Raw genomic sequence first — 13,004 nt, forward strand, 5'->3', positions numbered from 1 at the left:
AGGGAGCAGGGAGTGAAGAGGTGGGTCGGTTAAAAATACTCTGGGACGTGTAGTTCGAATTTGATAGCGCCCAGTTCCTCTTATGCGAACCATCCTTTTGAAAAACTACACCCCCCATGATCGCGACAAATCGTAGCCTACGTTAAAAGAGTCAAAGAGTTTAGGGATTGTAGTTCATCCGCTAGTCCAGAATACTAAAAAGAATAGGCGTAATAACCAAAATGAACTACAATTTCCAAGCTACCAAGCGACGTTGTTATAGTCATCGTCTTTCTCGACGCGAGAGAGGGCATCGGTGACTCTTGGATGTTGTTAAATTCCGCGATAGATACACCGCTAGTAAATAAAAAAAAACAACTTTAACTGTAATGGTTGTGCTTTTAATAAGATGGAGGTAATCGAGACAATTGTGATTCAAAACTCCGAAGTGGAAGGAAAGGAAACGGTCGTGTCCAGTGTGGATACGGATAAAACAAAAGCAGGTTAGTACTCAGCAGGAACGTTTCCAGGATTTTTTTTTTCTTTTTTTGTATGGGGTGGGGTGGAGAATGAGAATGGGGGGGGGGCAAGAACAACAACAACCTGGTTTATTGCATTAAAAGTAGCACTGCACAAAATTTGTATTCGATAAAAACTGCTTTGCAATGTAGCTAAATATGCATTTACACACCCTTTCAGTTAAGTAAAAGTTAAGCATACAAAGTACCTACAATAAAAGTACTTGATGTAGTACTTAATACAAAATCATATACCGGTACATTATTTTATGGTTGGTTTTATTAGTATTATTATTGGAATAGTTTTATTTATATTTTTAAACTTAATATGTGACTATAGCTTTAAAATATAGATCAAGAACAAGATATGCATCCAAAATATAGTGCAGTATACCATAACGCAGAAAAACTTAATTGTAGTTGTATTGCAGTTGTAGTTGTACTCATGATGTTCAGCATTTTAAGAAAAACTGTACTGTAGACCAAGGCATTGTCTTTAATAACTCCAAAAAAAAGCAGTCGATCTGATCATCTACCTTTTTTCACTCCTAGAATTTATCTGGACAGTTCAGGCTACATGGCATCTAGTCAATACCCGGCTTGAAATGGATCAGGCCTTTGACCAGCCAGTGTGCAAGAAAAAGAAACTCTGGGAAATGGTTGCAGAGAAGGTCAATGCCAAATTGAGGGAGTCAGAGGTCACTGATGTCACTGTGAAGGCGTACGAATGTGATCTCAAGTGGAGAAACATGCTGGCCACATACAGAAAAAACGCAGAGAGGGCCAAGAGGTTGGGAGTGACCAGCGTCCACTGGGAGTTCTTTAAAGCTATGCACGAAGTCCTGGGTAAGAGCAGGGAGGAGATCGAAGCCCAGCGCAGGGCCAAACTCAGCGGGACCAAAGTAGGAAAAGCTATAGCGAGCAAGAGGTTTACCCCTATCCTCCCTACGCCTCCTGCAACAGCTGCTCCCTGCCTCACCAGGCCTCCGCAGGATGTCCTGCAGCTGTACATGGAGCTGCAGGAGAGGAAGATGAACATGTGGGCGCAGCAGAAAGCACTGGAGGAGCGAAAAATTGAGGCCATCAACAACCTGGCCCAAGCCATCTCCAGCCTGGCTCAGAAGAACGGCACACAGACTTCAAAGGATGGACATTAGGAGAGAGGAAACGCGAAATTACCAAGACCTTCCAACACTGCATGAGAAGAACAGCTCGTTTGCAATGTCTAATGTTTGTAGACTTTTTCACATTTTTACCGTTACAGTTTACAGAGTAGCTTGGATTAGCAGGTGTACAGTATGAGGCCAGACTCACCTTTAACACAGCAGGCAGATTACAGTTCTCTTTAAACCTGTCTCTTTTTTCCTCCTGGTGCTCAAAATAATGTAAGAATCTTTTATTTTTATACCAAAATAGAAAACTTGGATGAAGTTGAAGAGTACACACAAATGGGGAATCCACCCCCATCTGTTAAAGAACTGTACGAAAATAAACTGTACGTAAATAAAGTAACCATTGCCGGGCCAAAAGCAGTCAAATACAATACAGATTTCAGTAATGGGATTAATGAAGATACTGGTATAAATGTTAAAGTATTAATAAGATACTCTTTGTTTATAACTCTGTCTCTGTTGTGTGTTTTTTATGCTGAAAGCTTCCTGCAAATCTTTCCAGCACATATAGTTATTTAGTTTTAAAACAAATTATTAGCATAAGTAGCAATAATGCAGTGTGAGCATTAGCACAGAAACAGGCTCTGGCTGTCTATTACCTTAGAGAATGGTACAAAAAATACTGGAAGTTACCCCCGTGCATCTTCTTATTACTACTCTAATATGACAACTTGCTCAAGCTAGAGGTGAAATATGCAGGGGGAGAAGACCTAAACACCTCATAGGTGACTGAGTGTGTGAGACTGCAAGGGCTCTAACTGAGGAAAGTAGAAATGGGACAGCGCTTTGCGACATATAATGTGACGATACTTTCATGACAGAACACATTTCATGCTATTGTGGTTTCTAAACTTTAAATTTAGGCTCTTTTTTAGGTCTTCCTGTCTACCAGGTGCCTGATTTGAACACAGAGAAGAATTTACTTATAACTAACTTTGTCAAGGATTAAGAGTAATCTTCTTTCAGCTGCTCCTTTATTCACAAAGGGTCACCGCAGTAGATCCACATATTTGACTTGCCAGATTTTTACACGCAGTGCCATTCCTTTTTTTTCCCGCCTGTCCCATTTGGTTCTTTTGCCATCAGAATTATTGTCTAAAGGCCAATAAAGATGCCCAACAGATTTACTTTACCAAATGGACCATCCCGGCCTTGCCGTATCAGTCTATTTGATTCGCGGTGACAGTCCTGACACGCCTTCCTCCCAATCTTGGACTATAGATCTTTTGTGTGTTAGGAAAATGCATTAACACCACACTATGGAGATGATTAAATTTAAAAAAAAGCTAAACTCTTGATGAATGAATTCTGTGTAATATAAAGTGTCATTCATTTAAATTAATGAAAAGTTGGTTTGTTGTCATATTAAGGTTGGCAGCTACCGCCATCCCTGTTAGGTTATGCTTTTGGGTTTCCCTTAGTAACTGTTTTTAATGCATACACTACAGCGTGTATTAAAAATATATATAAACATTGGTGTCACCTTCTGGTTAGTGAAGAGCTTGACAAGTTGTTACCTAATGAGCACATCTTGGATGATCCTCTTTTGACTCTTAATATTGACAGTGATTTACATAATAAATTTAATGCTGTGTTCAATTTAACCTGGAATGTGTTTACTGAAGTCTCAGAGCGAGGGAGGCCCATTTTCCCACAGAGATCCCTTCACCGCTCTCGCTCTATGACCTCAGGGAAACCTTTGCTGTTGGTTTTTAGGGGTTCAGTCACTACCTTCAAATGTTAATGAATGCAACATGCCAGGATCACGAGCACAACTGAAGTTTATTAACAAATTGAAATGTTCACGCGTTTCCATGATTAAAGCTTTTAAACAGAAAATCTGTAATGGAGTCACGTCTGCATACACCCTCGTCATCCGCCTCCCCCTCTTCATCTTGGGGTGTGGCTTCCTCCTTCTCTCCTTGAACCGCCTGTCCTAGGTCCAGAAACACATTATGCAACACACAGGCAGTCAGCACAACAGCTCTGGCTCGGTCATAGTTTCCAATATCCAGATACGTGAGCCTCCGAAACCTGGCTCTCAGATCGGCAATGGCCTGATCTAGGATCTGAAAATGCTCCTCCAGCGTCTTGTTAAAGAGCGCCTCTCTTGGTCCGTGACTTCCTGTGTACGGGGTAAAAATCTGATCAGTAAGTGGGTAGCCAGCTCTGGCCACAAGGCAGGAGCTGGAAGGCATTAGGTCAGGGTTCTGTTTGAGTTTGTCTCTTAGAGCACGACCTCTGTCCACATGAGATCCTTTACTGATTCTGCAGTGCAAGAACCGGCCTCTAATGTCACACACAAGCTCAAGGTTTAACCAAGAGTCAGGAGGGGCCTCCATCTTCATTCTCTTCACCTCAGGTATGGTGCTCTCCACATCATGTTTCCCTATAGGCAGGCGAATAGGGATCCGGGTGTGTCCCAACACTCCCAGAACCTGAGGAACACCTTGTCCTCCTTCTACTTCCTTTTTTCCAATTAGATTGGAGAATGGGAAAAGTGCCTCTACAGCCTCTTTCCCTGAAGAACAGAGAGAAAATATTATCATCATCATAATTTGCCCACATATGATTAATGACCCAACAAATTAACACACCAGCTGGCCATTTGATGTGCCTCTCTTCCAGCATGTTTATGCGCTGGCAGAAAGAGAAGAAGATCCTGTGGATGTTTCCCTTCTCCAGCTGGAAGCGGCGGGACACAGTGCGGTAACTGACTCGCTCGGACAGCAGTGTGAGAGACAGGAGGACAGTGTGGGACATTGATAAGCGAGCCCGTCCAGCCATTCGTGTCCTTGATTTGGAGCTTTGAAGTAGGTCTGAAATGTACTGGTGAAACACAGAGACACAAACAAAATACAACAGTATTTAATAGGCATGTATCCACTTTATTCTCCTTCCGGATCATGCAGAGTTTCTGGTTTTCTACTGGGATGTCAGCCACATCTCAAAGAAAAAGATGCATTTTCCACTTTTTTTGGTGCGATAAAACAAATGAATCCAGCAAAAAGTTATAAGATTAAGGAGTAATAACAAACATATGAAATGCAGAGCTTATAATTTGATTAAAGGCATTGTTATACATGATTGGTACACTTTAGAAATTCCTTAGTTTATCTCATATTCAGGTTCAAATTCTTTTTAATTGATTTTTGAATATCATGTTAAATTTGAGTTTGAAAATTAAAAAAACTGGCCAAAAATTGTCACTATTGTTTTTAATAGTAGTTGAAAACTGTAAAACGCTTTCTCAGAGGAAAACTAAAGCCACAAAACTACCTTGATCGCTGGATTATCCACAGTATCAACCTGCTCCTGGGACTCTGCAGCCTCCTCCTCTTTCTCTTCCTCCTGCTCGGACGGACTGGATGTTGTTGCTGTGTGTAAAACTTGGGGCCCCACCTGATTCTGTAGTAACTGTACGTAAATAGTATTGGTAGGAGGAGGACGACGATGGGACTGCTTTTCCAGTTTTGCCAGGAGCTGTGACTCCAGGATCTCTTCCACCGCCTGGTCCAGCCTGTGCTCCAGCTCGCCCGCAGACAGAGGCTGCCACTCCCGTTCCACCATGTCCAGCACGGCCCTGCCTGCCGATAAAACACATTCACTGACATCCATTTTTTTAATACCGGCGATAGAGAAACAAGATGCTTTCAGAGCATGGAAGCCAAGCAGAGGTCACCGGTCCTTTCAAGCAGTTGCAAGCCTATTCTGTTGTTAGCACTATGCTAATCTAGCCCGCTGGCTAGCTAGCTAATGTTTGCTGCTTTCAGGGACTGTCGGAATTTTGGCAGAGTCACTGAGACGTTGAAAGACAGTGACCGTATGAGCACACTAAAGTTTTTCTTCATCATTATAAATAGAAGTGTAAAAAAATGGTACACAGACAATAAAAAAAGTAAATTAAATAAATCAAACAGTGAGCAATACAGAGACAGAACAAGGACAAAATAAGTCACATTACATTAAGTGGAAAAAAAAACAATTCAAAAACTGATTTGAGAGATTGCTAAGCAGCCTTTCTAATACTTATTAGAAAGTTCATTAATCAAAAAATCTGTTATTATTTTACTAGTGTAACTTTAAAAATTGTTAATTTGTATTTACAATATGAACACAATAAATATTATACACATTTGGTTTTGGACTGCAATATGAAAAATATCTTTTGAGAAATTTTCAAACATTTTCACAAATTAGTGTTTGTATTAGTTTGTACAGAGATGTTTCTGATGTCAGTGCTCTGGCAAAGTTGAAATGTTGATAGTTATCACTTTTTTTGTCTTGATTTATTTACCTCTTGAAAGTAGACCCAGCATATTTAATTACAGTCACATATTGTTTTGTTCATTTGAATACTGCGTTAAAGAAATATGTCTCAGAAAGTTAAAGGTGAAAATAAACAAGAATGGTCAAATCTATTTTTAAGTCAACAAGAAGATTTTCCTAAAAGGAGGTTATTTACACCACAGGCAATAAAAAGTCCCAACTTCTTCTGTTATCGTCACTATTTTGGTTGTTTCAGTCCAATTTTGATGCTTTCCAGTGAAGTAGATGGTAAATAGAAAAGAGCCAGAACATTATATAACAGAAAACCAAAAGATTGATATCCATAATTATAGCAGTAATTAAAAGACAGGATAAATAAGAGACTGCACTTCGCAGTTTAGTGGTTTAGATTTTTAGACGAAGCAATGCCCAGTTCTGGGTCCTACTATCATTCAGAGTAAACAACACATATCCTGCCAAATTACATTCTGGCTGAATAAAGTTCCTTATTAGTTAGAAAGCCAATTTAATACACACCAGTAGAACCTGCCCAGTGCTGGACGACGCCAGATTAAGCAAGACGTTGGTCCTTAAAAAACAGAAACAGTGCTACATGATGTATAACACAAAAAATGAGCTTGGCACATAAAGTAAGTCCTTTGTTACAACAGCGCTTCTCGGCAATAAATCTTATACCATCGGACAGCCTGCTTATTTCCTCTTAAATCAGGGGTGGGGAACTCCAGGCCTCAAAATCTGGTGTCCTGGTTTTAGATATCACCCTTGGTCAACACACCTGAATCAAAGGATTAGTTCATTAGCAGGCCTCCGGAGAACTTCAAGACATGTTGAGGAGGAATTTAGCCATTTAAATCAGCTGTGTTGGATCAAAGACATCTAAAACCTGCAGGACACGGGTCCTTGAGTTCTCCCACCCCTGCCTTAAATGGTGGCACATTTGTAAGGAAAATCCATTTGTGGATTTGATGAATTGCTGCACAATTCATCAAATCAAACTTCTAAAGCTGGCTTCAACAGATTTCAATGTTAAAATTCACAGATTTACAGCCTGGCTCAACAATGGCTTTTGGCTCCTATGGATAGTTTCGTCATTCATAACAGCTTTACAATCTGTGTGTTTAAATAAGTCATCCACTTGTCAGATTTCCCGAAATATGATTTTCTGTGCGGTACAGACCTCCTAAGTAGCTTGTGGTGTTTTAACAGCAGCTGCTAAAACACCAACATCGTGGCTTCATCAAGGCCACAGTGGCTGTGGGCAACATTTTACACCGTCTATGTTCAAAGATCACTTTAAATTGTACAAACACACAACAGTACACAGATGTGAAAAACAATTCTTTTAATGTTAAACCAGTTACAAGTGCAACTTTGATCATCACATCCCACTGTTTAACAGCCTCAATCTTCAAATATGCTTTTAAATGTAATATTAAACAGCGTCTTTTCCCACACCCACCAGGCCATTACATCTTCTTCCTGTAATAACAGACTTTTTTTTTTTTTTTGTAATCATTATTAAGTTTCTAGATCATGAGACCCAGTGTTACACCATAATGTGAAGTTTTGATGTGCAGAAGTGTTTATTTCTAATACAATTTTATTTTTTGAAAATAATACGCATTATGGTATTAACAGTGTAAAATACAGCACAAACTGCAGCATGACATAAATGAGCTATGGTTCCGGGATAAATGGGAGGCAAAATAAGCAGCCAGGCACAGCTCATAATTTAACCACGACGTGTCACCTCTTCACTTCAGACTGTCAAGCAAGTCACAGGCTACAACCAATCGTTGCTGAGGAAAGGTGAAGAGGTCTCCATCAATGTTAAGAAGGGAAAAGTAAAGAATAATCGCCACAACTTGAATTTTGATTGCTGCTATGCCTGAAGACGTGTACTGAAGATTCAAATGAGTCATTCAGTCTCAGTAACTTAGATATTCACAAACTCCAAGCTATTGCAGCAACACATATCCAAACCACCCCCCAAAAAAGTTAATCCTAGTAATATTTTAATAAAGAAACACAAACATAAAAACCTAAAAATGCAACACCTTGTCAAATCCCACTCTGAAGCCAGCAAATTAAAGAACACAAGTAAGGCAGCATCAGCCTTACTCCAAATAAAGACTAGAATTCATTAAATACGAGGTACAATTATTCATGTTCAGCCTTTACCAACCCCGTGGATGACTGACAGTGTCGTGACAAGTCCGTCAGGTATCTCTGTGGGGTCTTTTGTGTAATTATCAATTTATCTAGCATGCGTTCGCCGATTTCAGGACAAAATGAACCACTTTGAAGCACCCTCACATTTACACCAAGGGGGAATCCGCGTTTGAAATTGTTTACGCCCAGCTGAAGATCGGTCGTCGGCAAGGCAAAACTTCACCCGCTGAGGCATCACTTCCCAAAAATTCAACCCCTCCCTTCGACCCCCTGTGTGTCCCTCTCGTTTCCCCCGCCTCTGAGCTCACTGTACAGCCTGCTCGTTGGCTGTGCTGCCTGAATCCTGGGGCTTCATGACGTCGGGGAGCTCAGGGGGAGTGGAGAAGGGCTCAATCCTCAGCTGCTCAAAGGAATCATCTGGGAGAACGACAGAAAGTTAAAACACAGAGAGAGACAAAAGAGACATTAAATTCTGGAAAGAGATCAAAGTAACATGAAAGGAGATCCAAAGAAATGAATAATTTTGTATCCAGGGGGACCTGAATTTTAAAATAACAGTTTTTAAAACGCCAAAAAGTCACAAAGTGTTTGTTTTGGACAACTAGACCAATGTTGAACACTGAATAAGTTAAAAAGTATTTTCCTTCTTCCGCTGGAAAAAAAATGGCATTTCCTGAGTGACAAAGAAAAACTCTTTGAAAAGCTCTGGCAATCTTTTCTGGCAACATTCCCATTTTTCCTGTTTTCACTTGTATTTTAAGACCATCTCCCGGCAGTCGGTTTCTCTCAGAAAACTCCCAAACCTGCACGACTCTTAAACTTTACCATGAATAACTGGAATACACGGATCAGTACGTTTTGTACGTTGAGCCAACTTTGCCCAATTTGCCAGATTGTCTATGAAATGCACACACAGTACACACTCCAAATACAATTTCAACCCATCTGGCGGCACAAACTGGCAACCCGATTCAAAGGATGTGCCTTGCCAATCTCTACACAGACACCACAGCTGAGTTCTAAATAAATTACCTCTTTTTACCATTTCATCTTTCTTTACTACAAAGACGCAGTAAAATCGCAAGACATAAACAATGATGAGTTCAGCCACATATGTACCCATTTCAGTGTGTGTGACACAGGGTGATGGACTTTGCTAAGTTGGACACATTTACCAAACCGAGCTTCCAGAGTTAATAACACATAATCAAAAACTTGTAAAAATATAAACGCCTCTTTCCAACTGTAGACAACAAGTTGCAACAATTTTCTTTAAAAGCTGGACAATTTAACAGAAGTGGTTATAGCTCACATTTGGCTTGAAAGAGGATAACATATTACAATAACTTACAGTTCAAACAGCAAACTATGACTAGCTTTGCTTACCCATTAGTTGTGGTGGGAACATATCCTATTAAAGTTATTCAGGAAAGTACTTAAAGCCTTTACATGCTGGGCGTGAAAGATTCTTGCGAGCATTTTGGTGCAGCCAGTCCCACCGACTGCGTAATTTTATAGTACTAATTTTTTGGGATCAAGCTCAATTTTTATCATGTGAATGAACAGGCGTCACCAATCAGACCACTGCAATTACCAACAAGTGTGCTTGTAGCTCCAAATGTACACCGATACTGAATACACAAATAGTAACATAATACAATTTCAGCTCAGACACAGCTAAACGCCGTTAGTCGGCTCTCTGAAATGATTTCTTTGCCTCCTCAGATGTGGTCCCAACTCTGCCAACAAGGGTTCAAACTGCCCCACTGACATCGTGATACAGCTTCAACTCCTGTACCAAACCATGAAATTCTGCCTTCTTATCGGAACTGGACAAACCTGGAATCTCCGGTTCTTCATTTTCTTGTTTAAAAACAGCAGAACCAGCTCATCTTTGCTTGATGCAGACTCTTTTTTTTTTTTTTAGTAGTACATTCTTTTGAGGACAAATTTTTCACAAAAAGCAACATTTTGGATATGTGCATGTACGTTAAACCAGCGGTCCCCAACCTTTTTTGCGCCACGGACCGGTTTATGTTCGACAATCTTTTCACGAGCCGCCCTTTAAGGTGTCGCGGATAAATACAACAAAATAAAACCAGTACCGGTACCCCAAAAAAAAGAAAAAAAAAAAAAAGATTTATTCATAACACACGAGAAAAGACCCAGGGAAACCGAGTTAACTATAAAAAAAATAACGTTAAAAAACCCTGAAAACCACAAATTTCACACCCAAGCATCAACTTGCGGTATGATACCAAACGACTCACGGTCTGTGGCCTGATATATATGCTACAACAGAACTACAAACTCCCAGATTTTGAAACTTAAATGTTGGTAGGTATGTTTTTGGAACTTTAGAGATAATTTGGATTGTATAGCGCATCGATGTGACAAGTTGCTTAGTGTAAACCAGAATCCAGAATGTAGAATTTGGCTGTTATCTTTTTTTCCCTAAACCTGAGTTCAGATCAAGCGAATAAGCTCACAGTAAAATCTAGTATTGAGGTGGGTTAGAAGATGAACTACTCACCACTCAGACGAAACGCTAATCCCACCGTGGCCGGGGCCTGAGGCCGGGCTGTCTGATTTGTGAAGCCGCAGTTTCCAAGAGTTTGACTGTCATTAAGCAGCACGTCATCCTGAAGAAGAAAGAGTTAAAAGAAGCAGACATCTTCAGAGATTTGCAGGATCAAGTTTGCAGGACAGACTGTTTTGTAACAAAGCGAAAATGGCGAGGCCTTGTTCTCTGATGTGAAGACTGCTTGTACTCAACAAAAAGCCAAAGTTTGAGGAAAGGAAAAAAAGGAAGCCCAATGATGTGTTCAGATAGAACCTGAACCAAAGTAAAAATATTTAAACTTTGTAAAAACTTTGATTTTTTTTTTTTTTTTAAATGAAAGATTAGACTTTCCTGACAAACTGAAATGGAGGACAAGCTTTTTGTAATTGACATTGACTCAACTTCACTTTTACATTGAGAGGGGAAAGGGGGGGGGGGGGGGGGGCTTGAGGAAATGTAGGACTTCCTTCTAATTTCTGAAAATATGTTACTGTCACTTGATTTCAGTTATAAATTATAAGTTTGCTCCTGTCCGCTGACTGCTGGGGCTAAACATTCAGGGGAGACTTCAAGTAACAAAAGAAAACTTTGATTCACGTTTTGTGAGAACAGCTTTGTCAAGTGAATAAAGGACAGGTATTAGAGCTCCAGCTATTATTTTGATTAACAATCTTTTTTTGAGACATTGCTTAGAGTATAAAATTGTAAGGTTAAAAAAATACTATTAACAAGGTTTCCAGGTAATTTATTTCACCTTATAAAGCCTCTGATCTTCAGGTGGCCTCTTTAAAATGCCCTCCACGATGCGCTTCAGTTCGTAGACTGTGGTTGACTCTTTGGCATCTGTGAAGATGGTCGTCTTGTGACGTCGGATCATTAGAAACACATCCTGCAGTGAGATGAAGTGACAGGAGAAAATCAGATAGTGATGATAGTGATAAACACTGTAACCCTGATTCTCAGAAACACACGTCCTGTCTTACTGAATTAAGCTCAATTCTGTTTTCTGAGCATTTATATCAGATACTGCTCATCTCTGTTGAGCCTACAGAACGTATCCAGTGCCATCACCAGATAGATTTATCACGTGAGAAAAAGCTGGTTAAAGTTTGAGCAAAACAAACAGACGGTAGATGGGCGTTTATAAACTGAAACAGTCTCTGCTTAACCAGGTTATTCTGTGTGGGAACACTTTGGTAACTTTATGAGTAAGCCAAGTCACTTCTCTACACCTCACGTTTTAAATAGCCGCAGTGACACATAGCTTAGCTAAGGCAGTTTTAACCAAAGCTTCAGCCATCTGTTAACGCCAGCTGTAGCGGCTTCCTCGATCAACTGTTTTCACAGACTTGAACTATAAAGTTGACAGTTTGTGTTTCAACTCCTCTAACTTTTAAAACAAGCCCCGCTCACGCTAAACAACCATTTTTTATCTAAGTTACATACATGGCAGCGTTAGCTGATAACTTTAGCCAGTTAGCTTTTGTGCGGCTAGATGGCTATTTGAGCCACAAAAATTTGGATGATTTATCTCGAACAACAGTCAGTTCGTTCACATTGATCGGACCCCACTGTGCTTAACTTGCTATCAACTTGAAGAGTATAGCGCAACGAGCCACCATGAGCTACTGTATTGACTAACGCAGGAGAAGCTAGCCAATGCTAGCAAAGGTTAGCTAAACAAAGACATTCGTCTCTGAGTGATTGCTTTGTGACCAGCTTAGCTGCTCAAATCAGGCATTTTACCGCTCTGGGGAGGGTGTGCCGGCTGACCTAAAGTCGGTTTTTCGTAGTCAACAGGCCACTATATTCTGTATGTGTTTTCCTCACTCACCATTTCTTGCGGTTGGCTGCACACAGTGGGGAGAAAAACTGCACTGCACAACGACAACTATGAGCTCAGAGCAGCATCAGACAGCCACCGCTTTAACTCCACCATCCACCAGCTGAGGGCAGCGCGCACAGCGCCGTCACTCTGTGCATGCACAAACTAATGCAACAGGAGAATATCTGTCTGAATGTCTTATTTCTCTTCATAACTGCTTAAATTATCAGAGTTAATCGGAGCTCCCGTTTTATGAAGGATTGCACCACGTTTTTCCCCCACACACTGAGACGTTTTGTTTTGCAAAAGTCAACACGTGAGCATGAATACTGAAACTCTGGGCTTAAATAAATGTGGAAAATTAAAATTTAAAATAAAACAATGCTTTTGTTAATTCACAAAAAATCAGAAATTTCCATAGTAAGTGGGGCGAAACAGGAACTCTGCCATTTAACGGTTTATCTGTTACTTAATTACTTTGGTGT

At 40.3% G+C, this 13,004-nt stretch overlaps 3 protein-coding genes across 3 annotated transcripts; 1 reads left to right on the top strand and 2 right to left on the bottom strand.

The window, feature by feature from the left end:
* The first annotated feature begins 117 nt into the window (after positions 1-117).
* On the top strand, positions 118-3,132 carry LOC309705691 (uncharacterized protein). Its single transcript, XM_082531611.1, has 2 exons — positions 118-482; positions 1,050-3,132. Exons 1-2 carry the CDS (start codon positions 389-391, stop codon positions 1,652-1,654), a joined length of 699 nt encoding a protein of 232 aa, XP_082387737.1. The 5' UTR covers positions 118-388; the 3' UTR covers positions 1,655-3,132.
* A 300-nt stretch (positions 3,133-3,432) lies between these two features.
* LOC309705690 (putative nuclease HARBI1) lies at positions 3,433-5,773 on the bottom strand. The gene is made up of 3 exons (XM_082531610.1): positions 4,949-5,773; positions 4,267-4,498; positions 3,433-4,190 (listed from the first exon to the last, which is right to left on the bottom strand). Exons 1-3 carry the CDS (start codon positions 5,285-5,287, stop codon positions 3,472-3,474), a joined length of 1,290 nt encoding a protein of 429 aa, XP_082387736.1. The 5' UTR covers positions 5,288-5,773; the 3' UTR covers positions 3,433-3,471.
* Positions 5,774-7,286: 1,513 nt separating this feature from the next.
* elob (elongin B) lies at positions 7,287-12,787 on the bottom strand. Its single transcript, XM_082529236.1, is given in 5 exon segments — positions 7,287-8,548; positions 10,665-10,773; positions 11,449-11,583; positions 12,529-12,585; positions 12,589-12,787. Coding segments are annotated over 5 exon segments (459 nt in total). The 5' UTR covers positions 12,634-12,787; the 3' UTR covers positions 7,287-8,435.
* Between the last annotated feature and the right edge of the window lie 217 nt (positions 12,788-13,004).

The sequence above is a fragment of the Aulonocara stuartgranti genome, assembly GCF_965226115.1.
Source record: "Aulonocara stuartgranti genome assembly, chromosome: 4".
NCBI classification, from domain to species: Eukaryota; Metazoa; Chordata; class Actinopteri; order Cichliformes; family Cichlidae; genus Aulonocara; species Aulonocara stuartgranti.